This window comes from Salmo salar, chromosome 11 (genome assembly GCF_965601325.2).
Source record: "Salmo salar chromosome 11, fSalSal1, whole genome shotgun sequence".
Lineage (NCBI taxonomy): Eukaryota > Metazoa > Chordata > Actinopteri > Salmoniformes > Salmonidae > Salmo > Salmo salar.
The window spans coordinates 112589245-112616894 of NC_138301.1; the positions used below are offsets into that span (position 1 = coordinate 112589245).

The 27650-nt window shown below is 46.8% G+C and overlaps 1 protein-coding gene across 1 annotated transcript in view; it reads left to right on the forward strand.

Annotated features, from left to right (window-relative positions):
• The window catches only part of LOC106563762 (A disintegrin and metalloproteinase with thrombospondin motifs 2), a 105053-nt gene that overhangs the window by 75071 nt on the left and 2332 nt on the right, over window positions 1-27650 (forward strand). Inside the window, exons 9-21 of the mRNA XM_045690151.2 lie at window positions 1947-2079; window positions 3706-3819; window positions 3935-4080; window positions 4206-4381; window positions 6563-6696; window positions 17349-17472; window positions 22535-22615; window positions 23106-23269; window positions 24099-24255; window positions 24480-24612; window positions 24909-25116; window positions 25256-25385; window positions 25497-25571. Of these exons, the coding sequence (XP_045546107.2) occupies window positions 1947-2079; window positions 3706-3819; window positions 3935-4080; window positions 4206-4381; window positions 6563-6696; window positions 17349-17472; window positions 22535-22615; window positions 23106-23269; window positions 24099-24255; window positions 24480-24612; window positions 24909-25116; window positions 25256-25385; window positions 25497-25571 (1775 nt within the window). The remainder of the gene's footprint in view (window positions 1-1946; window positions 2080-3705; window positions 3820-3934; window positions 4081-4205; window positions 4382-6562; window positions 6697-17348; window positions 17473-22534; window positions 22616-23105; window positions 23270-24098; window positions 24256-24479; window positions 24613-24908; window positions 25117-25255; window positions 25386-25496; window positions 25572-27650) is intronic.

Here is a 27650-nt window from a genome sequence, read left to right on the forward strand (position 1 = left end):
GAGGTCTCTGTGTGTGTACAGATTAGATTAGGTTAATTAGGGCAGGAGGGAGGTTTCTGTGTGTGTACAGATTAGATTAGGTTAATTAGGGAGGGAGGTTTCTGTGTGTGTACAGATTAGATTAGGTTAATTAGGGAAGGAGGGAGGTCTCTGTGTGTGTACAGATTAGATTAGGTTAATTAGGGAGGGAGATCTCTGTGTGTGTACAGATTAGATTAGGTTAATTAGGGAAGGAGGGAGGTCTCTGTGTGTGTACAGATTAGATTAGTTTAATTAGGGAGGAAGGGAGGTCTCTGTGTGTGTACAGATTAGATTAGGTTAATTAGGGCAGGAGGGACGTCTCTGTGTGTGTACAGATTAGATTAGGTTAATTAGGGAGGGAGGTCTCTGTGTATGTACAGATTAGATTCGGTTAATTAGGGCAGGAGGGAGGTTTCTGTGTGTGTACAGATTAGATTAGGTTAATTAGGGAGGGAGGTTTCTGTGTGTGTACAGATTAGATTAGGTTAATTAGAGAGGGAGGGAGGTCTCTGTGTGTGTACAGATTCGATTAGGTTAATTAGGGAGGGAGGGAGGTTTCTGTGTGTGTACAGATTAGATTAGGTTAATTTGGGAGGGAGGGAGATCTCTGTGTGTGTACAGATTAGATTAGGTTAATTAGGGAGGGAGATCTCTGTGTGTGTACAGATTAGATGAGGTTAATTAGGGCAGGAGGGAGGTTTTCTGTGTGTGTACAGATTAGATTAGGTTAATTAGGGAGGGAGGTTTCTGTGTGTGTACAGATTAGATTAGGTTAATTAGTGAAGGAGGGAGGTTTCTGAGTGTGTACAGATTAGATTAGGTTAATTAGGGAGGGAAGGAGGTCTCTGTGTGTGTACAGATTAGATTAGGTTAATCAGGGAGGGAGGAAGGGAGGTCTCTGTGTGTGTACAGATTAGATTAGGTTAATTAGGGAGGGAGGGAGGTTTCTGTGTGTGTACAGATTAGATTAGGTTAATTAGGGAGGGAGGGAGGTCTCTGTGTGTGTACAGATTAGATTAGGTTAATTAGGGAGGGAGGTTTCTGTGTGTGTACAGATTAGATTAGGTTAATTAGTGAAGGAGGGAGGTCTCTGTGTGTGTACAGATTAGATTAGGTTAATTAGGGCAGGAGGGAGGTCTCTGTGTGTGTACAGATTAGATTAGGTTAATTAGGGAGGGAGGGAGGTTTCTGTGTGTGTACAGATTAGATTAGGTTAATTAGGGAGGGAGGGAGGTTTCTGTGTGTGTACAGATTAGATTAGGTTAATTAGGGCAGGAGGGAGGTCTCTGTGTGTGTACAGATTAGATTAGGTTAATTAGGGAGGGAGGGAGGTTTCTGTGTGTGTACAGATTAGATTAGGTTAATTAGGGAGGGTTAGGGCTCATCCCTTATGGCAGGGTTCCAAACAAATGGTGTGGTGGTTTGAGGGAAATATAATTCATATAGTTTAAAAAGGCTAAAACCAAATGAAAACTCTGTAGAACTGATAATGGACCTACATTCATACAGTTTCTTGACTGTTCAACTCACTAATAATCAATGTGCACCATCAATTGACCCCTGCAGCTCTCTGATTTAGAGGGGTTGGGTTAGATGCGGAAGACACATTTCAGTTGAATGCAGTCAGTTGTACAACTGACTAGGTATCCCCCTTTCTCTTTCCCTTACATTCATACAGTTTCTTGACTGACCAGCTCATCAATAATCAATAGACAGTCAAGGAGCATCGAAAATTCCAAAAAACTATGGATAGAGAACTCGTTTTTGCACATTTTGACTGCAAGGAAATGTAAACATCTTTGACAACCCTGATTTATGGGATTACAGTGTAAAATACAATGAATATTCAATTTTGAGATAATCAATTAAACTGATAGATCTAAACCAAACCCTTCAACTCCAATGAATATGTTTTCCTCCCACAGCTCGTATGACTGTCTCCGTGACGACCCCTTCGACCATGACTGGCCGGCGTTGCCACAGTTACCAGGAATCCACTACTCCATGGACGAGCAGTGTCGCTTTGACTTTGGCGCCGGCTACACCATGTGCACGGCGGTGAGTCCTTCATCAACATCACAGCCGTATGTACCCGTATGCCCAAACAAGCTGTCGCCACACCAGCAGTGTCTAGCGCTGCTACCAATTTAATTGAATAGCCATCTCTTACTAAGGCCACCATCTGGGCCTCATGGTACTCAAATCCAACGGAGCCTGAGCTTCACACCAGCGTCTCTCTTATGACTATCGTCCTTGACTTCATTCCTTGACTTCCTCCTTGACCCCTTTAACTAGGTCAAGGTCAGGGTGTGACCATAAAACTGTATACCATCTTAGCTTTTAAAGCATACAGGGAAACAAATGTGATTTTTTATGAACTCATGAGTTAAAAGCAGGCTGATTACATCTGTTGGTGCAGTATGACCTCTTTAGATTTAAAAGAAAAAACAGAACAATGCCGAACAAGTTTAATTGTCCCTCTTTAAAGAGGAAAGCCGCATTTCAGAGTCAGTTATATTGAAATGTGTTTCATTGGCTGAACTATTTGGCTGAACTAGTTGGGCGAGATGGTTTTTGTTTGATGTGGAAAGAAGAAAATGAAAACAGCTGTAACAGCGCGTTTCTGGATCACATTCTGGAGTAAATTGGAGGGAGTGTCTATTGGATACTTTGCTTCAATTTCTTGTCAAACTATTTCCATAGCTGCAAAGGGTGGCCCGTTCAGCAAAGCAGGTAAGGCATCAGCCTAGGCCAGAGAAGTGTGTCCATAGCTTCTTTGTCTGTTGTCCACAAACCAGGTGTCTGCCAGGGTGTTTAACCATGTCACCGTCTATTCTTTGTGACATTAATGAACATTTGTGTCGTTCACAGCTAGTATATTATGAATCTGGTGGACTGTAATGTGACGTATTTTACAGACCTATCTTCATTTGTATACACACACACACACACACACACACACACACACACACACACACACACACACACACACGTGAACATGCCTCCATGATGTTTTCCATGTCTTTAGGGTCAGGTTACATGTATGTTCTTATGCAGATTGTTATTTTGATTGATGGTGATGGAAATAGCAAAGCTGGGGTGATTTCAACGTAGTTTAAATCACTGCCGTTAAGACGTGACTCGTGAAACATACTCCTGCGAATGTATCTGACTGTACTGTGCTGTGAGTAATCTCTTGTGGACACACTATGTAAACATAACTGGTACATCTGACCAAGTCACGCCAGATTTTAGTTCTGGGTTAAACAAGATTATGCTGTGAGTGACAACATGTTTTGACATAGATTCATAGTATTGTTTCTTCTTTCTACTGTATGTACTTCACATGTTCAATGTCTTGGTGCATCAGATTTGACATGTGCAATGTCTTGTTGAATGGCCTTGGTAATGTTTGTGCTTCACAACATGTAAATATTAACATAGACATCCTTTATGACAATATTAATTATTGTTCTGACTAAACCCTACCTTGTGTAAACTTACAACTATTCACAATATTAGAGATACATTGGGCAGATATAGTATTCAGTGAATTCCACCAACGATAATTTTGGACGGTTGTGTACATTCACTACAGTTTATGTTTTCTTGGTTGACATGTTAAGGCTGAATGAAGCTTTCTTGATCAGCATCTGAGAGAGAGCATGAATCTGTTTCTTTTAGTACAGCACCTACGACCCCTGCAAGCAGCTCTGGTGCAGTCACCCAGACAACCCATTCTTCTGCAAAACCAAGAAGGGTCCGCCCATCGATGGCACGACATGTGCAGCTGGGAAGGTAAGAAAGGTTCCTCTTCACATGCTAGTGCTTTGCTTCAATGTTTGTGTCAACATATGCAATGACTACTCTCTTCATCTCTCTCTCTCTCTCTCTCTCTCTCCCTCTCTTTCAGCACTGCTTCAAGGGTTACTGCATTAAGTTGACCCCAGACATTCTGAGACAGGATGGTGCCTGGGGCCAGTGGAGTAACTTTGGCTCCTGCTCCCGTACCTGTGGGGGTGGTGTGCGCTTCCGGACCCGTCAGTGTGACAACCCAATGTGAGTACAGCACAAGACGACACGCTGATAGGTGTGCTTTTACTCTCTGTTAACGATAGGAAAGTGTCTATAATGTCTCAAATGTAAAGGAACTCCCGCTGTCTCTCTCCTTTGCCCTAACTCAGCCCTGCCAATGGAGGACGCACCTGCTATGGCAACAGCTATGAGTTCCAGCTGTGTAACCTAGAGGAGTGCTCCAAGCCCTTAGTTGACTTCAGGGAGGAGCAGTGCAAGATGTGGGAGCCCTACTTTGAGTATGACAACACCAAGCACCACTGGCTACCCTACGAGCATCCTGACAGTAAGTCCACAGTGCTGCCTGGCTGGGAGTCAAAAGGCTTTGAAAAAGACAGAGGAACCAGAGAAGCGTTCATTCAGACTGACGTTAGCCCTATTCTTAAAAATGGGGACTGTGTTATAGCAGAACTACCACTGTCTTGACAATTAGTTATTTACCCATACGTTAAATACATTTAAGCAAGTACACTCACAAAAATGGACACAATAGGTTTGACATTCAAAAAACAAGACCCAACTATTTGCCATATTTTTACAATTAGAATAGAAGCTGAATATAAGAAGAGTTGGATGTTCTCCATCCTATCACCTCTCCTTTTTGATTAGTACTTTTTGTGCATGCCTTTCCCTCTGTACTGTCCAGAGATTGGACCAGTAAGGATTGGAGGTTTATAATGCCCTCACAGCAGCTGTTACCACTCAGGCCAGATGTGTTTTTTACTCAGAAGTTGGCTTGGAGGTTCTGTTGAGGCAGAGAGAGGAAAAAGTGTACACCACTGCTCTCATTTTTCCGTTGTGAGGCCAGGACTTCCATGCCAAACCATTATAAAACTCTGAAGTTACATAAGGTGGCCCATAGCAAAACAGACAGCTTAGCTTTAGGTGGAGAGAAGGGGGGAGGAGGAGGAGGAGAGTATGGGGGGAGGAGGAGAAGTAGGATGAGAAGGAGGACAAGGAGGGGGAGGAGGAGGAGGAAGAGGAGGAGGAGGAGGAAGAGGAGGAGGAGGATAGGCATCTGGCTGCACTGACATCCACATTACTTTACAGGGCTTCACAGTGTATTACCCAGTAGCTCAAGTCTCTGGGCAATCATAATGATTTTTCTGAGTGGGATCAGAAGAGTAAACCTGGGTTTTGGGGACTGATTGGTTTACTGGGGAATCTGAGAGTCCCCGGCTCAAAAAATACACAGACAGCATTGCTGGTACACACATACACACACACACACACATACACACACACACACACATACACACACACACACATACACACACACACACACACACACACACACACACACACACACACACACACACATACACACACACATACACACACACACACACACACACACACACACACATACACACACACATACACACACACACACACATACACACACACACACACACACACACACATACACACACACATACACACACACATACACACACACACACACACATACACACACACACACACACACACACACACACACACACACATACACACACACACACACACACACATACACACACACACACACACATACACACACACACACACACACACACACACACACACACACACACACACACACACACACACACACACACACACACATACACACACACATACACACACATACACACACATACACACACACACACACACACACACATACACACACACATACACACACACATACACACACACATACACACACGCACACATACACACACACATACACACACACACACACACACACACACACACACACACACGCACAAGCAGGCCACGTCACTCCACATGTCGAGGGAACATTGGTCAGGCCAGTGTTTGAATAAGGACACATGGAAAGGTCGTTACTGAGGAATCTCCTGCTTTCCTCCACGGTGGAAGATTGTTACTGCTTTTTTTGATTAGCTTTATAAATGAAGGTTCTCTTTACTCCCTGAAACTGCCTCTTCTATGCTTGTGTTGTTATAGTCATACATGTGTATCATCGTGACTAAAGTGCCTGCATACAGCCCTTAGCTGTGGTATATTGGCCATATACCACAAACCTCTGAGGTGCCTTACTGCTATTATAAACTGGTTACCAATGTTTTGTCATACCCGTGGTATACGGTCTGATATACCACGGCTGTCAGCCAATCTGCATTCAGGGTTCGAACCACCCAGTTTATTATGTAGAATGCTAAATACTGTTTGTTTAGATGGTTTCATTTGTGCTAGTGTGGAATGGACAGGAATACAGGCACAACTATTTCCACAGTTTACCATGCCAGTGACTCAGAAGTCATGCATCTCTCTAGAAAAACACATATTGTTACTACCTTAATGAAAGCCTGTTCAAAAGGTTATCACAGTAGTCAAAGAAAGCTGAAGACTACTGTATGACGATAATTCCTTCATTAACCCCTGTATCCTGTTCCCCTCTCCTCTGCTCTCTGTGCTGTAGTTGATGAGCGATGCGAGCTCTACTGCCAGTCTAAGGAGACAGGAGATGTGGTGGCCATGAACAGGATGGTGCACGATGGCACACGCTGCTCTTACAAAGACTCCTACAGTGTCTGTGTGCGTGGAGACTGTGAGGTAGGCATCGCCCCAGTCTTGTGGCCTATATCTACAAGTCATACATGAAGGAATATTATCCTCCTCATTAAATATTACCATAAACATTAGGTTGTCTTATACAATCCGCTGCTACTGGCTAGTTCCTCTGGTAGGGTGCATATGAAGTTAGGACTGTTTTTCATATAGGTTTGATAAACTGTTATCCATACTGATGAGAACCATTGCACCCACATGCATATTCAGTCACGCACACACTCTCTCTCTCTCTCTCACTCACTCACTCACTCACTCACTCACTGACTCACTCACACATCTTTTCCTGTGTCTGGAATCCTTTTACCCTCTATTCTCCTTTTGCCTGGAGGAATGTATCATGAATTCTAATGTATTATATGATACTGTCTGTCCATCTGTTGTATGAGTTGGGGTAGAAGGCACTGTACTGTACAACTCTTTTATGTTGACTGTAATGGGGGGTTTAAGAATAATGAGGATTTTGTAGAATCTCTTTGTCCTGAATGACCCATCTAGGTCCACTCCTCTCCCTGATCCCATACTCCCATACGCTGACCCATCCAGGTACACTCCTCTCCCTGATCCCATACTCCCATACGCTGACCAATCCAGGTCCACTCCTCTCCCTGATTCCATAATCCCATACGCTGACCCATCCAGGTCCACTCCTCTCACTGATCCCATACTCCCATACACTGACCCATCCAGGTCCAGTCCTCTCCCTGATCCCATACTCCCATACGCTGACCCATCCAGGTCCACTCCTCTCCCTGATCCCATACTCTTTGTCCTGAATGACCCATCTAGGTCCACTCCTCTCCCTGATCCCATACTCCCATACGCTGACCCATCCAGGTCCACTCCTCTCCCTGATCCCATACTCCCATACACTGACCCATCCAGGTCCACTCCTCTCCCTGATCCCAAACTCCCATACACTGACCCATCCAGGTCCACTCCCTCTCCCTGATCCCAAACTCCCATACACTGACCCATCCAGGTCCACTCCTCTCCCTGATCCCATACACTGACCCATCCAGGTCCACTCCTCTCCCTGATCCCAAACTCCCATACACTCACCCATCCAGGTCCACTACTCTCCCTGATCCCATACTCCCATACACTGACCCATCCAGGTCCACTCCTCTCCCTGATCCCAAACTCCCATACACTGACCCATCCAGGTCCACTCCTCTGCCTGATCCCAAACTCCCATACACTGACCCATCCAGGTCCACTCCTCTCCCTGATCCTATACTCCCATACACTGACCATCCATGTCCACTCCTCTCCCTGATCCCATACTCCCATACACTGACCCATCCAGGTCCACTCCTCTCCCTGATCCCATACTCCCATACACTCACCCATCCAGGTCCACTCCTCTCCCTGATCCCATACACTGACCCATCCAGGTCCACTCCTCTCCCTGATCCCAAACTCCCATACACTGACCCATCCAGGTCCACTCCTCTCCCTGATCCTATACTCCCATACACTGACCCATCCAGGTCCACTCCTCTCCCTGATCCCATACTCCCATACACTGACCCATCCAGGTCCACTCCTCTCCCTGATCCCATACACTGACCCATCCAGGTCCACTCCTCTCCCTGATCCCAAACTCCCATACACTGACCCATCCAGGTCCACTCCTCTCCCTGATCCCATACTCCCATACACTGACCCATCCAGGTCCACTCCTCTCCCTGATCCTATACTCCCATACACTGACCCATCCAGGTCCACTCCTCTCCCTGATCCCATACTCCCATACACTGACCCATCCAGGTCCACTCCTCTCCCTGATCCCATACTCCCATACACTGACCATCCAGGTCCACTCCTCTCCCTGATCCCAAACTCCCATACACTGACCCATCCAGGTCCACTCCTCTCCCTGATCCCAAACTCCCATACACTGACCCATCCAGGTCCACTCCTCTCCCTGATCCCAAACTCCCATACACTGACCCATCCAGGTCCACTCCTCTCCCTGATCCTATACTCCCATACACTGACCATCCATGTCCACTCCTCTCCCTGATCCCATACTCCCATACACTGACCCATCCAGGTCCACTCCTCTCCCCGATCCCATACTCCCATACACTGACCCATCCAGGTCCACTCCTCTCCCTGATCCCATACACTGACCCATCCAGGTCCACTCCTCTCCCTGATCCCAAACTCCCATACACTGACCCATCCAGGTCCACTCCTCTCCTTGATCCCATACTCCCATACACTGACCCATCCAGGTCCACTCCTCTCCCTGATCCTATACTCCCATACACTGACCCATCCAGGTCCACTCCTCTCCCTGATCCCATACTCCCATACACTGACCCATCCAGGTACACTCCTCTCCCTGATCCCATACTCCCATACACTGACCATCCAGGTCCACTCCTCTCCCTGATCCTATACTCCCATACACTGACCCATCCAGGTCCACTCCTCTCCCTGATCCCAAACTCCCATACACTGACCCATCCAGGTCCACTCCTTTCCCTCATCCCAAACTCCCATACACTGACCCATCCAGGTCCACTCCTCTCCCTGATCCCATACTCCCATACGCTGACCCATCCAGGTCCACTCCTCTCCCTGATCCCATACTCTTTGTCCTGAATGACCCATCTAGGTCCACTCCTCTCCCTGATCCCATACTCCCATACGCTGACCCATCCAGGTCCACTCCTCTCCCTGATCCCATACTCCCATACACTGACCCATCCAGGTCCACTCCTCTCCCTGATCCCAAACTCCCATACACTGACCCATCCAGGTCCACTCCCTCTCCCTGATCCCAAACTCCCATACACTGACCCATCCAGGTCCACTCCTCTCCCTGATCCCATACACTGACCCATCCAGGTCCACTCCTCTCCCTGATCCCAAACTCCCATACACTGACCCATCCAGGTCCACTACTCTCCCTGATCCCATACTCCCATACACTGACCCATCCAGGTCCACTCCTCTCCCTGATCCCAAACTCCCATACACTGACCCATCCAGGTCCACTCCTCTGCCTGATCCCAAACTCCCATACACTGACCCATCCAGGTCCACTCCTCTCCCTGATCCTATACTCCCATACACTGACCATCCATGTCCACTCCTCTCCCTGATCCCATACTCCCATACACTGACCCATCCAGGTCCACTCCTCTCCCTGATCCCATACTCCCATACACTCACCCATCCAGGTCCACTCCTCTCCCTGATCCCATACACTGACCCATCCAGGTCCACTCCTCTCCCTGATCCCAAACTCCCATACACTGACCCATCCAGGTCCACTCCTCTCCCTGATCCTATACTCCCATACACTGACCCATCCAGGTCCACTCCTCTCCCTGATCCCATACTCCCATACACTGACCCATCCAGGTCCACTCCTCTCCCTGATCCCATACACTGACCCATCCAGGTCCACTCCTCTCCCTGATCCCAAACTCCCATACACTGACCCATCCAGGTCCACTCCTCTCCCTGATCCCATACTCCCATACACTGACCCATCCAGGTCCACTCCTCTCCCTGATCCCATACTCCCATACACTGACCATCCAGGTCCACTCCTCTCCCTGATCCCAAACTCCCATACACTGACCCATCCAGGTCCACTCCTCTCCCTGATCCCAAACTCCCATACACTGACCCATCCAGGTCCACTCCTCTCCCTGATCCTATACTCCCATACACTGACCATCCATGTCCACTCCTCTCCCTGATCCCATACTCCCATACACTGACCCATCCAGGTCCACTCCTCTCCCCGATCCCATACTCCCATACACTGACCCATCCAGGTCCACTCCTCTCCCTGATCCCATACACTGACCCATCCAGGTCCACTCCTCTCCCTGATCCCAAACTCCCATACACTGACCCATCCAGGTCCACTCCTCTCCTTGATCCCATACTCCCATACACTGACCCATCCAGGTCCACTCCTCTCCCTGATCCTATACTCCCATACACTGACCCATCCAGGTCCACTCCTCTCCCTGATCCCATACTCCCATACACTGACCCATCCAGGTACACTCCTCTCCCTGATCCCATACTCCCATACACTGACCATCCAGGTCCACTCCTCTCCCTGATCCTATACTCCCATACACTGACCCATCCAGGTCCACTCCTCTCCCTGATCCCAAACTCCCATACACTGACCCATCCAGGTCCACTCCTTTCCCTCATCCCAAACTCCCATACACTGACCCATCCAGGTCCACTCCTCTCCCTGATCCCATACTCCCATACGCTGACCCATCCAGGTCCACTCCTCTCCCTGATCCCATACTCTTTGTCCTGAATGACCCATCTAGGTCCACTCCTCTCCCTGATCCCATACTCCCATACGCTGACCCATCCAGGTCCACTCCTCTCCCTGATCCCATACTCCCATACACTGACCCATCCAGGTCCACTCCTCTCCCTGATCCCAAACTCCCATACACTGACCCATCCAGGTCCACTCCCTCTCCCTGATCCCAAACTCCCATACACTGACCCATCCAGGTCCACTCCTCTCCCTGATCCCATACACTGACCCATCCAGGTCCACTCCTCTCCCTGATCCCAAACTCCCATACACTGACCCATCCAGGTCCACTACTCTCCCTGATCCCATACTCCCATACACTGACCCATCCAGGTCCACTCCTCTCCCTGATCCCAAACTCCCATACACTGACCCATCCAGGTCCACTCCTCTCCCTGATCCCAAACTCCCATACACTGACCCATCCAGGTCCACTCCTCTCCCTGATCCTATACTCCCATACACTGACCATCCATGTCCACTCCTCTCCCTGATCCCATACTCCCATACACTGACCCATCCAGGTCCACTCCTCTCCCTGATCCCATACTCCCATACACTCACCCATCCAGGTCCACTCCTCTCCCTGATCCCATACACTGACCCATCCAGGTCCACTCCTCTCCCTGATCCCAAACTCCCATACACTGACCCATCCAGGTCCACTCCTCTCCCTGATCCTATACTCCCATACACTGACCCATCCAGGTCCACTCCTCTCCCTGATCCCATACTCCCATACACTGACCCATCCAGGTCCACTCCTCTCCCTGATCCCAAACACTGACCCATCCAGGTCCACTCCTCTCCCTGATCCCAAACTCCCATACACTGACCCATCCAGGTCCACTCCTCTCCCTGATCCTATACTCCCATACACTGACCCATCCAGGTCCACTCCTCTCCCTGATCCCATACTCCCATACACTGACCCATCCAGGTCCACTCCTCTCCCTGATCCCATACACTGACCCATCCAGGTCCACTCCTCTCCCTGATCCCAAACTCCCATACACTGACCCATCCAGGTCCACTCCTCTCCCTGATCCCATACTCCCATACACTGACCCATCCAGGTCCACTCCTCTCCCTGATCCTATACTCCCATACACTGACCCATCCAGGTCCACTCCTCTCCCTGATCCCATACTCCCATACACTGACCCATCCAGGTCCACTCCTCTCCCTGATCCCATACTCCCATACACTGACCATCCAGGTCCACTCCTCTCCCTGATCCCAAACTCCCATACACTGACCCATCCAGGTCCACTCCTCTCCCTGATCCCAAACTCCCATACACTGACCCATCCAGGTCCACTCCTCTCCCTGATCCCAAACTCCCATACACTGACCCATCCAGGTCCACTCCTCTCCCTGATCCTATACTCCCATACACTGACCATCCATGTCCACTCCTCTCCCTGATCCCATACTCCCATACACTGACCCATCCAGGTCCACTCCTCTCCCCGATCCCATACTCCCATACACTGACCCATCCAGGTCCACTCCTCTCCCTGATCCCATACACTGACCCATCCAGGTCCACTCCTCTCCCTGATCCCAAACTCCCATACACTGACCCATCCAGGTCCACTCCTCTCCTTGATCCCATACTCCCATACACTGACCCATCCAGGTCCACTCCTCTCCCTGATCCTATACTCCCATACACTGACCCATCCAGGTCCACTCCTCTCCCTGATCCCATACTCCCATACACTGACCCATCCAGGTACACTCCTCTCCCTGATCCCATACTCCCATACACTGACCATCCAGGTCCACTCCTCTCCCTGATCCTATACTCCCATACACTGACCCATCCAGGTCCACTCCTCTCCCTGATCCCAAACTCCCATACACTGACCCATCCAGGTCCACTCCTTTCCCTCATCCCAAACTCCCATACACTGACCCATCCAGGTCCACTCCTCTCCCTGATCCCATACTCCCATACGCTGACCCATCCAGGTCCACTCCTCTCCCTGATCCCATACTCTTTGTCCTGAATGACCCATCTAGGTCCACTCCTCTCCCTGATCCCATACTCCCATACGCTGACCCATCCAGGTCCACTCCTCTCCCTGATCCCATACTCCCATACACTGACCCATCCAGGTCCACTCCTCTCCCTGATCCCAAACTCCCATACACTGACCCATCCAGGTCCACTCCCTCTCCCTGATCCCAAACTCCCATACACTGACCCATCCAGGTCCACTCCTCTCCCTGATCCCATACACTGACCCATCCAGGTCCACTCCTCTCCCTGATCCCAAACTCCCATACACTGACCCATCCAGGTCCACTACTCTCCCTGATCCCATACTCCCATACACTGACCCATCCAGGTCCACTCCTCTCCCTGATCCCAAACTCCCATACACTGACCCATCCAGGTCCACTCCTCTCCCTGATCCCAAACTCCCATACACTGACCCATCCAGGTCCACTCCTCTCCCTGATCCTATACTCCCATACACTGACCATCCATGTCCACTCCTCTCCCTGATCCCATACTCCCATACACTGACCCATCCAGGTCCACTCCTCTCCCTGATCCCATACTCCCATACACTCACCCATCCAGGTCCACTCCTCTCCCTGATCCCATACACTGACCCATCCAGGTCCACTCCTCTCCCTGATCCCAAACTCCCATACACTGACCCATCCAGGTCCACTCCTCTCCCTGATCCTATACTCCCATACACTGACCCATCCAGGTCCACTCCTCTCCCTGATCCCATACTCCCATACACTGACCCATCCAGGTCCACTCCTCTCCCTGATCCCAAACACTGACCCATCCAGGTCCACTCCTCTCCCTGATCCCAAACTCCCATACACTGACCCATCCAGGTCCACTCCTCTCCCTGATCCCATACTCCCATACACTGACCCATCCAGGTCCACTCCTCTCCCTGATCCTATACTCCCATACACTGACCCATCCAGGTCCACTCCTCTCCCTGTTCCCATACTCCCATACACTGACCCATCCAGGTCCACTCCTCTCCCTGATCCCATACTCCCATACACTGACCATCCAGGTCCACTCCTCTCCCTGATCCCAAACTCCCATACACTGACCCATCCAGGTCCACTCCTCTCCCTGATCCCAAACTCCCATACACTGACCCATCCAGGTCCACTCCTCTCCCTGATCCCAAACTCCCATACACTGACCCATCCAGGTCCACTCCTCTCCCTGATCCTATACTCCCATACACTGACCATCCATGTCCACTCCTCTCCCTGATCCCATACTCCCATACACTGACCCATCCAGGTCCACTCCTCTCCCCGATCCCATACTCCCATACACTGACCCATCCAGGTCCACTCCTCTCCCTGATCCCATACACTGACCCATCCAGGTCCACTCCTCTCCCTGATCCCAAACTCCCATACACTGACCCATCCAGGTCCACTCCTCTCCTTGATCCCATACTCCCATACACTGACCCATCCAGGTCCACTCCTCTCCCTGATCCTATACTCCCATACACTGACCCATCCAGGTCCACTCCTCTCCCTGATCCCATACTCCCATACACTGACCCATCCAGGTACACTCCTCTCCCTGATCCCATACTCCCATACACTGACCATCCAGGTCCACTCCTCTCCCTGATCCTATACTCCCATACACTGACCCATCCAGGTCCACTCCTCTCCCTGATCCCAAACTCCCATACACTGACCCATCCAGGTCCACTCCTTTCCCTCATCCCAAACTCCCATACACTGACCCATCCAGGTCCACTCCTCTCCCTGATCACATACTCCCATACACTGACCATCCAGGTCCACTCCTCTCCCTGATCCCAAACTCCCATACACTGACCCATCCAGGTCCACTCATCTCCCTGATCCCAAACTCCCATACACTGACCCATCCAGGTCCACTCCTCTCCCTGATCCCAAACTCCCATACACTGACCCATCCAGGTCCACTCATCTCCCTGATCCCAAACTCCCATACACTGACCCATCCAGGTCCACTCCTCTCCCTGATCCCAAACTCCCATACACTGACCCATCCAGGTCCACTCCTCTCCCTGATCCTATACTCCCATACACTGACCATCCAGGTCCACTCCTCTCCCTGATCCCATACTCCCATACACTGACCCATCCAGGTCCACTCCTCTCCCTGATCCCATACTCCCATACACTGACCCATCCAGGTCCACTCCTCTCCCTGATCCCATACTCCCATACACTGACCCATCCAAGTCCACTCCTCTCCCTGATCCCATACTCCCATACACTGACCCATCCAGGTCCACTCCTTTCCTTGATCCCATACTCCCATACACTGACCCATCCAGGTCCACTCCTCTCCCTGATCCCAAACTCCCATACACTGACCCATCCAGGTCCACTCCTCTCCCTGATCCCATACTCCCATACACTGACCCATCCAGGTCCACTCCTCTCCCTGATCCCATACTCCCATACACTGACCCATCCAGGTCCACTCCTCTCCCTGATCCCATACTCCCATACACTGACCCATCCAGGTCCACTCCTTTCCCTGATCCCATACTCCCATACACTGACCCATCCAGGTCCACTCCTCTCCCTGATCCCAAACTCCCATACACTGACCCATCCAGGTCCACTCCTCTCCCTGATCCTATACTCCCATACACTGACCCATCCAGGTCCACTCCTCTCCCTGATCCCAAACTCCCATACACTGACCCATCCAGGTCCACTCCTTTCCCTGATCCCAAACTCCCATACACTGACCCATCCAGGTCCACTCCTCTCCCTGATCCCAAACTCCCATACACTGACCCATCCAGGTCCACTCCTTTCCCTCATCCCAAACTCCCATACACTGACCCATCCAGGTCCACTCCTCTCCCTGATCACATACTCCCATACACTGACCATCCAGGTCCACTCCTCTCCCTGATCCCAAACTCCCATACACTGACCCATCCAGGTCCACTCATCTCCCTGATCCCAAACTCCCATACACTGACCCATCCAGGTCCACTCCTCTCCCTGATCCCAAACTCCCATACACTGACCATCCAGGTCCACTCCTCTCCCTGATCCCAAACTCCCATACACTGACCCATCCAGGTCCACTCATCTCCCTGATCCCAAACTCCCATACACTGACCCATCCAGGTCCACTCCTCTCCCTGATCCCAAACTCCCATACACTGACCCATCCAGGTCCACTCCTCTCCCTGATCCTATACTCCCATACACTGACCATCCAGGTCCACTCCTCTCCCTGATCCCATACTCCCATACACTGACCCATCCAGGTCCACTCCTCTCCCTGATCCCATACTCCCATACACTGACCCATCCAGGTCCACTCCTCTCCCTGATCCCATACACCCATACACTGACCCATCCAAGTCCACTCCTCTCCCTGATCCCATACTCCCATACACTGACCCATCCAGGTCCACTCCTTTCCTTGATCCCATACTCCCATACACTGACCCATCCAGGTCCACTCCTCTCCCTGATCCCAAACTCCCATATACTGACCCATCCAGGTCCACTCCTCTCCCTGATCCCATACTCCCATACACTGACCCATCCAGGTCCACTCCTCTCCCTGATCCCATACTCCCATACACTGACCCATCCAGGTCCACTCCTCTCCCTGATCCCATACTCCCATACACTGACCCATCCAGGTCCACTCCTTTCCCTGATCCCATACTCCCATACACTGACCCATCCAGGTCCACTCCTCTCCCTGATCCCAAACTCCCATACACTGACCCATCCAGGTCCACTCCTCTCCCTGATCCTATACTCCCATACACTGACCCATCCAGGTCCACTCCTCTCCCTGATCCCAAACTCCCATACACTGACCCATCCAGGTCCACTCCTTTCCCTGATCCCAAACTCCCATACACTGACCCATCCAGGTCCACTCCTCTCCCTGATCCCATACTCCCATACACTGACCCATCCAGGTCCACTCCTCTCCCTGATCCCATACTCCCATACACTGACCCATCCAGGTCCATTCCTCTCCCTGATCCCATACTCCCATACACTGACCCATCCAAGTCCACTCCTCTCCCTGATCCCATACTCCCATACACTGACCCATCCAGGTCCACTCCTTTCCCTGATCCCATACTCCCATACACTGACCCATCCAGGTCCACTCCTCTCCCTGATCCCAAACTCCCATACACTGACCCATCCAGGTCCAATCCTCTCCCTGATCCCATACTCCCATACACTGACCCATCTAGGTCCACTCCTCTCCCTGATCCCAAACTCCCATACACTGACTCGTATCTCTCTACAGCACGTGGGCTGTGATAACCAGATAGCCTCAGACATGCAGGAGGACAAGTGTGGCATCTGTGGTGGAGACAACTCCAGCTGTAAGATCATCAAGGGGAACTTCACTAGGAGCGCTAAAAAAGAAGGTGAACTTCTTCTACCCTCACGTCCAGTAACATGACCCCCACCCCCAACACACACATACACATTTACAATCTTAGATAGGAAACATTGTGTCAACATCCACAGGGATGCTTTTCTCAGTATCTGAAGCTGTTTTTATAGCTAGACGAGACTGTTGTTCATCAGAAACATTGTATCAAACATCCACAGGGATGCTTTTCTCAGTATCTGAAGCTGTTTTTATAGCTAGACGAGACTGTTGTTCATCAGAAACATTGTATCAAACATCCACAGGGATGCTTTTCTCAGTATCTGAAGCTGTTTTTATAGCTAGACGAGACTGTTGTTCATCAGAAACATTGTATCAAACATCCACAGGGATGCTTTTCTCAGTATCTGAAGCTGTTTTTATAGCTAGACGAGACTGTTGTTCATCAGAAACATTGTATCAAACATCCACAGGGATGCTTTTCTCATTATCTGAAGCTGTTTTTATAGCTAGACGAGACTGTTGTTCATCAGAAACATTGTATCAAACATCCACAGGGATGCTTTTCTCAGTATCTGAAGCTGTTTTTATAGCTAGACGAGACTGTTGTTCATCAGAAACATTGTATCAAACATCCACAGGGATGCTTTTCTCAGTATCTGAAGCTGTTTTTATAGCTAGACGAGACTGTTGTTCATCAGAAACATTGTATCAAACATCCACAGGGATGCTTTTCTCAGTATCTGAAGCTGTTTTTATAGCTAGACGAGACTGTTGTTCATCAGAAACATTGTATCAAACATCCACAGGGATGCTTTTCTCAGTATCTGAAGCTGTTTTTATAGCTAGACGAGACTGTTGTTCATCAGAAACATTGTATCAAACATCCACAGGGATGCTTTTCTCAGTATCTGAAGCTGTTTTTATAGCTAGACGAGACTGTTGTTCATCAGAAACATTGTATCAAACATCCACAGGGATGCTTTTCTCAGTATCTGAAGCTGTTTTTATAGCTAGACGAGACTGTTGTTCATCAGAAACATTGTATCAAACATCCACAGGGATGCTTTTCTCATTATCTGAAGCTGTTTTTATAGCTAGACGAGACTGTTGTTCATCAGAAACATTGTATCAAACATCCACAGGGATGCTTTTCTCAGTATCTGAAGCTGTTTTTATAGCTAGACGAGACTGTTGTTCATCAGAAACATTGTATCAAACATCCACAGGGATGCTTTTCTCAGTATCTGAAGCTGTTTTTATAGCTAGACGAGACTGTTGTTCATCAGAAACATTGTATCAAACATCCACAGGGATGCTTTTCTCAGTATCTGAAGCTGTTTTTATAGCTAGACGAGACTGTTGTTCATCAGAAACATTGTATCAAACATCCACAGGGATGCTTTTCTCAGTATCTGAAGCTGTTTTTATAGCTAGACGAGACTGTTGTTCATCAGAAACATTGTATCAAACATCCACAGGGATGCTTTTCTCAGTATCTGAAGCTGTTTTTATAGCTAGACGAGACTGTTGTTCATCAGAAACATTGTATCAAACATCCACAGGGATGCTTTTCTCAGTATCTGAAGCTGTTTTTATAGCTAGACGAGACTGTTGTTCATCAGAAACATTGTATCAAACATCCACAGGGATGCTTTTCTCAGTATCTGAAGCTGTTTTTATAGCTAGACGAGACTGTTGTTCATCAGAAACATTGTATCAAACATCCACAGGGATGCTTTTCTCAGTATCTGAAGCTGTTTTTATAGCTAGACGAGACTGTTGTTCATCAGAAACATTGTATCAAACATCCACAGGGATGCTTTTCTCAGTATCTGAAGCTGTTTTTATAGCTAGACGAGACTGTTGTTCATCAGAAACATTGTATCAAACATCCACAGGGATGCTTTTCTCAGTATCTGAAGCTGTTTTTATAGCTAGACGAGACTGTTGTTCATCAGAAACATTGTATCAAACATCCACAGGGATGCTTTTCTCAGTATCTGAAGCTGTTTTTATAGCTAGACGAGACTGTTGTTCATCAGAAACATTGTATCAAACATCCACAGGGATGCTTTTCTCAGTATCTGAAGCTGTTTTTATAGCTAGACGAGACTGTTGTTCATCAGAAACATTGTATCAAACATCCACAGGGATGCTTTTCTCAGTATCTGAAGCTGTTTTTATAGCTAGACGAGACTGTTGTTCATCAGAAACATTGTATCAAACATCCACAGGGATGCTTTTCTCAGTATCTGAAGCTGTTTTTATAGCTAGACGAGACTGTTGTTCATCAGAAACATTGTATCAAACATCCACAGGGATGCTTTTCTCAGTATCTGAAGCTGTTTTTATAGCTAGACGAGACTGTTGTTCATCAGAAACATTGTATCAAACATCCACAGGGATGCTTTTCTCAGTATCTGAAGCTGTTTTTATAGCTAGACGAGACTGTTGTTCATCAGAAACATTGTATCAAACATCCACAGGGATGCTTTTCTCAGTATCTGAAGCTGTTTTTATAGCTAGACGAGACTGTTGTTCATCAGAAACATTGTATCAAACATCCACAGGGATGCTTTTCTCAGTATCTGAAGCTGTTTTTATAGCTAGACGAGACTGTTGTTCATCAGAAACATTGTATCAAACATCCACAGGGATGCTTTTCTCAGTATCTGAAGCTGTTTTTATAGCTAGACGAGACTGTTGTTCATCAGAAACATTGTATCAAACATCCACAGGGATGCTTTTCTCAGTATCTGAAGCTGTTTTTATAGCTAGACGAGACTGTTGTTCATCAGAAACATTGTATCAAACATCCACAGGGATGCTTTTCTCAGTATCTGAAGCTGTTTTTATAGCTAGACGAGACTGTTGTTCATCAGAAACATTGTATCAAACATCCACAGGGATGCTTTTCTCAGTATCTGAAGCTGTTTTTATAGCTAGACGAGACTGTTGTTCATCAGAAACATTGTATCAAACATCCACAGGGATGCTTTTCTCAGTATCTGAAGCTGTTTTTATAGCTAGACGAGACTGTTGTTCATCAGAAACATTGTATCAAACATCCACAGGGATGCTTTTCTCAGTATCTGAAGCTGTTTTTATAGCTAGACGAGACTGTTGTTCATCAGAAACATTGTATCAAACATCCACAGGGATGCTTTTCTCAGTATCTGAAGCTGTTTTTATAGCTAGACGAGACTGTTGTTCATCAGAAACATTGTATCAAACATCCACAGGGATGCTTTTCTCAGTATCTGAAGCTGTTTTTATAGCTAGACGAGACTGTTGTTCATCAGAAACATTGTATCAAACATCCACAGGGATGCTTTTCTCAGTATCTGAAGCTGTTTTTATAGCTAGACGAGACTGTTGTTCATCAGAAACATTGTATCAAACATCCACAGGGATGCTTTTCTCAGTATCTGAAGCTGTTTTTATAGCTAGACGAGACTGTTGTTCATCAGAAACATTGTATCAAACATCCACAGGGATGCTTTTCTCAGTATCTGAAGCTGTTTTTATAGCTAGACGAGACTGTTGTTCATCAGAAACATTGTATCAAACATCCACAGGGATGCTTTTCTCAGTATCTGAAGCTGTTTTTATAGCTAGACGAGACTGTTGTTCATCAGAAACATTGTATCAAACATCCACAGGGATGCTTTTCTCAGTATCTGAAGCTGTTTTTATAGCTAGACGAGACTGTTGTTCATCAGAAACATTGTATCAAACATCCACAGGGATGCTTTTCTCAGTATCTGAAGCTGTTTTTATAGCTAGACGAGACTGTTGTTCATCAGAAACATTGTATCAAACATCCACAGGGATGCTTTTCTCAGTATCTGAAGCTGTTTTTATAGCTAGACGAGACTGTTGTTCATCAGAAACATTGTATCAAACATCCACAGGGATGCTTTTCTCAGTATCTGAAGCTGTTTTTATAGCTAGACGAGACTGTTGTTCATCAGAAACATTGTATCAAACATCCACAGGGATGCTTTTCTCAGTATCTGAAGCTGTTTTTATAGCTAGACGAGACTGTTGTTCATCAGAAACATTGTATCAAACATCCACAGGGATGCTTTTCTCAGTATCTGAAGCTGTTTTTATAGCTAGACGAGACTGTTGTTCATCAGAAACATTGTATCAAACATCCACAGGGATGCTTTTCTCAGTATCTGAAGCTGTTTTTATAGCTAGACGAGACTGTTGTTCATCAGAAACATTGTATCAAACATCCACAGGGATGCTTTTCTCAGTATCTGAAGCTGTTTTTATAGCTAGACGAGACTGTTGTTCATCAGAAACATTGTATCAAACATCCACAGGGATGCTTTTCTCAGTATCTGAAGCTGTTTTTATAGCTAGACGAGACTGTTGTTCATCAGAAACATTGTATCAAACATCCACAGGGATGCTTTTCTCAGTATCTGAAGCTGTTTTTATAGCTAGACGAGACTGTTGTTCATCAGAAACATTGTATCAAACATCCACAGGGATGCTTTTCTCAGTATCTGAAGCTGTTTTTATAGCTAGACGAGACTGTTGTTCATCAGAAACATTGTATCAAACATCCACAGGGATGCTTTTCTCAGTATCTGAAGCTGTTTTTATAGCTAGACGAGACTGTTGTTCATCAGAAACATTGTATCAAACATCCACAGGGATGCTTTTCTCATTATCTGAAGCTGTTTTTATAGCTAGACGAGACTGTTGTTCATCAGAAACATTGTATCAAACATCCACAGGGATGCTTTTCTCAGTATCTGAAGCTGTTTTTATAGCTAGACGAGACTGTTGTTCATCAGAAACATTGTATCAAACATCCACAGGGATGCTTTTCTCAGTATCTGAAGCTGTTTTTATAGCTAGACGAGACTGTTGTTCATCAGAAACATTGTATCAAACATCCACAGGGATGCTTTTCTCAGTATCTGAAGCTGTTTTTATAGCTAGACGAGACTGTTGTTCATCAGAAACATTGTATCAAACATCCACAGGGATGCTTTTCTCAGTATCTGAAGCTGTTTTTATAGCTAGACGAGACTGTTGTTCATCTATTGTATTTTGTTTGTGGTTTGTTTCAGGTTTCCTCAAGATACTTGAAATCCCTCGAGGGGCCAGACATCTGTTGATTCAGGAGTTCAAGGCAACCCCTCACATCCTTGGTTGGTTTATTTATGTTGCTTCTGTGAATATCAGTGGCTCGTTAATATCCAGGATGTTGGCCTCTATAAATCAGTAGTCTTTGGCTTGGTTAAGGAAGTTTGTTATTAATTGCTGCTTCAGTCAAGTTTTGGCTGTGTTGGGTTTGAGAGTACAAAATACTTTAGTCGACTGCCCATAGTGCATCAGGACTGCTGGGAAGAGATCCAGCGTGGATGCTCATTTATACTGACTCAAGAATAACATTTCTTCGCAATTATTTTCTTAAGGAGAAAATTAAGAAACAACATAAGAACATTTCCAAAAACCTTTTTGACGAATACCAACTATAACTTTCTTCTTGATTAGGTTGAGTAAATCCAGGCCCTAATGCTCATTATCATAATCCTGACAAATATCTCTGGCTTGTCACTGCCATGATGACCAAGTTGAGAAAAGCCAAGCTCAGCCAAACATCAGTACACGCTGTTCTCCTTGTTGTCCATCCCTCAGCTGTAAAGAACCAGGCCACAGGTAATCTGTTCCTGAACGATGAGAACGACTTCCCAGAATCCCGTACAGTGATAGAGAAGGGGGTGGAGTGGGAGTACCACAACAATGACGACATGGAGACCATCCAGACCACAGGACCTCTCAGATACACTGTTCTGGTCATGGTGAGTCATTTGTATACACTCAGGTCCCTGGCTAGTTCAAATGACTGACATTACCTGATGTGTAGCGGACATGAGTCAGGCTCATGGTCTAGGGATGAGGTAGCCATTCCTCTGACTTCAAAATAATTGTTGCCATCAACCCAAGAGGAAATGTTGTTTCCTCTTGGTCTAGTGGTGTGTGTGTGTGTGTGTGTGTGTGTGTGTGTGTGTGTGTGCGTGTGTGTGTGTGTGTGTGTGTGTGTGTGTGTGTGTGTGTGTGTGTGTGTGTGTGTGTGTGTGTGTGTGTGTGTGTGTGTGTGTGTGTGTGTTGTGTGTGTGTGTGTGTGTGTTGTGGTTTAGAGCCTGCCCGTTACATATGCCACAGTAATGTTTTTGGTATCATGGTTTAGTCTTTATCCACTTTAAGTTAAAACCACCTCACCAATGGAAATATAGCGGTAGCTTCTGGAAATAATTAAACCTGAAATGTTCTCTGTGTAACAAGTATCCACTATCCAGCCATATTGTTGGCTAAAACCTCAGAGCATCTGTTTACATCATGTGGAGTTACTTACAGAAAATCCACAGTAGTTACAGAAATGTACCATATCATTGTTTCTATAATGTTAGCCACGTCTCAAGTTGCTCTATAACTTACTATTAGTCATTAATGGCTGTTGTGTTGTTCAGCACTGACTGGTTATTGTAGCATCCAGGATTTGTCTCTTTTGTTTGCATGTTGTTGTCAGAAATCACTAGGTGTTATAGTTCCTCTTTTTCCTTTGTATCAGAGTTCAGCTGTGAACAAGTGTATAGTTTTGGAATTAACAGTATCTTTTCTATCCCACAGATGCGTTCCCACGGTGACTCAAAGGTTACTCTCTCCTACAAGTACTTTCTCCACGAAGAGCTGCAGTCGTCCATAGAAAATAACCTGGTGCAGGAGGACACAGCCTACTTTGAGTGGGCTCTGAAGAAGTGGTCTCACTGCTCGAGGCCCTGTGGAGGTAACAATATAACGTCCTCCTGTCTTCAACTGTCAAATAACCTTCGATTTGACCAATGTTGTTGGTGCTTCTGCCTCTGCATTGCTTGCTTAAAGAGGTTTTAGGCTGGGTTTATGTAAAGCATTTTTTGAAAACTGACGATGTAAAAAGAGCATTATAAAATACATTTGATTGATTGATTTGTTGATGTGAGTGGTAGTGTATACACTCTGTTCCCTCTTTAGGTAAGCAGTACACAAGGTTTGGCTGCAGGAGAAAGTCAGATGGGAAGATGGTCCACCGCACCCTCTGTGTGAACATCGACAAGCCCAGAGCTATCAGCAGAGACTGCAGCCAGAAAGAGTGCTCCGAGCCAGTGTATGTAAATGCATTAGTATGTGTGTGTGTGTGTGTGTGTGTGTGTGTGTGTGTGTGTGTGTGTGTGTGTGTGTGTGTGTGTGTGTGTGTGTGTGTGTGTGTGTGTGTGTGTGTGTGTGTGTGTGTGTGTGTGTGTGTGTGTGTGTGTGTGTGTGTGTGTGTGTGCTGTGAATGTTCTATGTAACTATTGTATTACTAATTCTGTATATAAGCTGTTAATATTCCTGTTGTTTCTCAGTAAGTCATTCTATTCCCACTCCTCCTGTATGGTGATGTGTGTCTTCTCTAATCTCCAGTTGGATCACTGGGGACTGGGAGGAGTGTAGTTCATCCTGTGGGAAGACTGGCTACCAGACCCGCTCTGTCCTCTGTCTGCAGCCCATCGCCGGCGGTGGCCAACGTACCATCCACAGCAAGTACTGTAATGATGACCGGCCAGAGGGACGACGACCCTGCAACCGCCAGCTCTGTTTTGCCAAGTGGGGAGTAGGACCCTGGTCCCAGGTAAGTAGGTGTTGAAAGCCAAATGTGAATATTTCTCAACCATTACTGACAACATTCCATGCAAACACCTGTTTCCATGAAATCTTGAACAACTCAGAGGTGTGTGTGTGTGTGTGTGTTTTTACATTTTTTAATTTAGTGTTCGGTGACGTGTGGCAACGGGACCCAGGAGCGGCAGGTTCTGTGCAACACTTCTGATAACTCAGTGGGACTCTGCATGGAGCCCAAACCCATCACACTCAGAACCTGCCAGCTAGTGCCCTGCACAGGTGACTGTCCAATCAGAAGGCCTAACTTATTGAACACAAGTACATAACAATATATTACTGAAACAATATAAATAGATTTTCACATCATCCCCTTGTTTGTTTTGTTCTCAGGTGACGGAAGAAACGTTTTGATCCAGTGGCTGTCGCGGGCCAACCCAGAGTTCCCTGCTCCCAAGATCTCCTCAAGTAAACATCCCCTCTATAGCTCGGAGCGAGGAGTCCGCTGCATGCCTCTGCTCACCTGGGCTCTACCTTTCTCTCTCTGCCTCTCTCTGCAGGGAAGAATGCCCTGATAGTGTCTCTCTCCTCCTCTTCTCCTCTTCTCCTCTACACTGGAGGATGGCTCCTGCCTGCCTGTCTGTGGCTTCTCTGCCTGGCTGAGAAAGGGAGACTTCCTGTGCTGTGGTCTCTGTCTCTCTGGCTCTTTCTCTCACACGCACAGCACACACTCTCTCCTTCAGGGGTCTGACTGTACTGTAGGCTGTAGACCTGGCCTTGAAATCCTCACTGAAGAGAGAAATGGAAGTTCTATCCCTAATAAGGCTTTATTAAGTCCTGGCTGTGAGCCTCTGAGACTATAGTCGTGGCCTAGCCTCTGTATACGGAGTTACTCACTGGCTACATGTTATTGGGTTTGAACCTGGGAAACTCAACGGAAGTGAATATGGAGATACGCAGTGGATTTGATAACAAGAAGCAGGGGAGGTGTTTTGGGAGAGACCTTTCTTCTGTGGCTGTTAACACAAAGGTGAAGCAGACTCAGTAACTGGTGTCCGGGGGGCGTTGAGAACGGAGCAGAAGACACATGTCCATTGTTCGCTGTAAAATGGACAATAAAGTTTTATTGTCATACAGTATGCATACACAATTATCAACGTAAATAGTTCCACATAAATAAGGTGTGAGTTACTATATGCCTCTCTATTACTGACTGTTACCGTATGTGTATTTTTGTATCCATTCTACCTAAATATTTAAGTGAAACATCTAATGAGCATTAAAGAAATATGGACATTAATATAAGTAACCAGAGCAGAATGTTTATGCGGAGGTGAGTAAGGTTTATTCTCACTTTCACAAAGGAATGTGAATTTTACCCTCAATGCATTTTGTGCGGTAGACAGAGGACACTAAAATGTGTCCTTATTTATCTAAATATGCTTGTGTGTTTGTGTAGCATTGTAAGGCGTTAGTTAGTGAAAAAGATGCTCTGATACCTCATGCAGTCATTTTGTCATAAACATCTGGGAAATAGCTTTGCCTTATATTAGGCTGTTGAGAGAAATGAAGAAATAATGGCCTTTGTCTTGTTTATCAGAGTGATAAGGAATAGGAGAAGCTTCCTGAGGAAGAAAAAATAACTTGATGTTTACAACAAAATGGATTCACAGCACCTTCATGTACAAAACAGCGATTGTCATTTATTGTAATTGTATCATGATTGTGGCAAGGTAGCTCAATTCTGGCAGCTGTGGGGAAAACAATGTGTCAACAAGATTTAAACTGCGACTTGGGAGTATCTACAATATATACAATTATTTTTTCCTGTATCCAGTAGCATTTATGACTTTTAGTTTCCCAACTTCGTGACAACAATGAATTGTATGCTTTTACCAGCCAACTTGTAGCTAAGGCCTGAACATGTGTTCCTTACTATATATTGGCCCAAAATGATTTTTATCAGAGGTACTGGATTAAGAGTTTTTAAGCGTATCATGAGACACTAAATGTGCTGTTCCTTTTACACAAATAGGACATCTTTATTGTTTCACTTGATCACCATTGTGTACAGTATATCAGATATTGTTAATCTGTTTTGGCTTACTGATGTTATGTAGTTGTTGACCAAAATGTTGACCAAAATGTTGACCAAACTGTTGACCAAACTGTTAACTGTCTCTACTGAATAGACAGCTTTCAGATATATGACAGGGAGAGTGTATTGTATGACTTTGATTTCTCATTCATTTCAGCAGTACAGTCCAAACCCAACAAATAAAACTGTCAATATATAATTATTCAACTTTATGTCTGACAGATTATACACCTAGAGTGATGGATAGTCTGATGTTGAGTGATGAATAGTATGATGTTTGTCACGTGTGCTCCCTCTCCGACCTCTAGGTCACCAGGCTGCTCGTTATGGTGCACACCTGTCACCATCGTTACATGCACCTGTGCGTCATCAGACTCACCTGGACTCCATCACCTTCCTGATTGCCTTCCCTATATATGTCACTCCCTTTGGTTCCTTCCCCAGGTGTT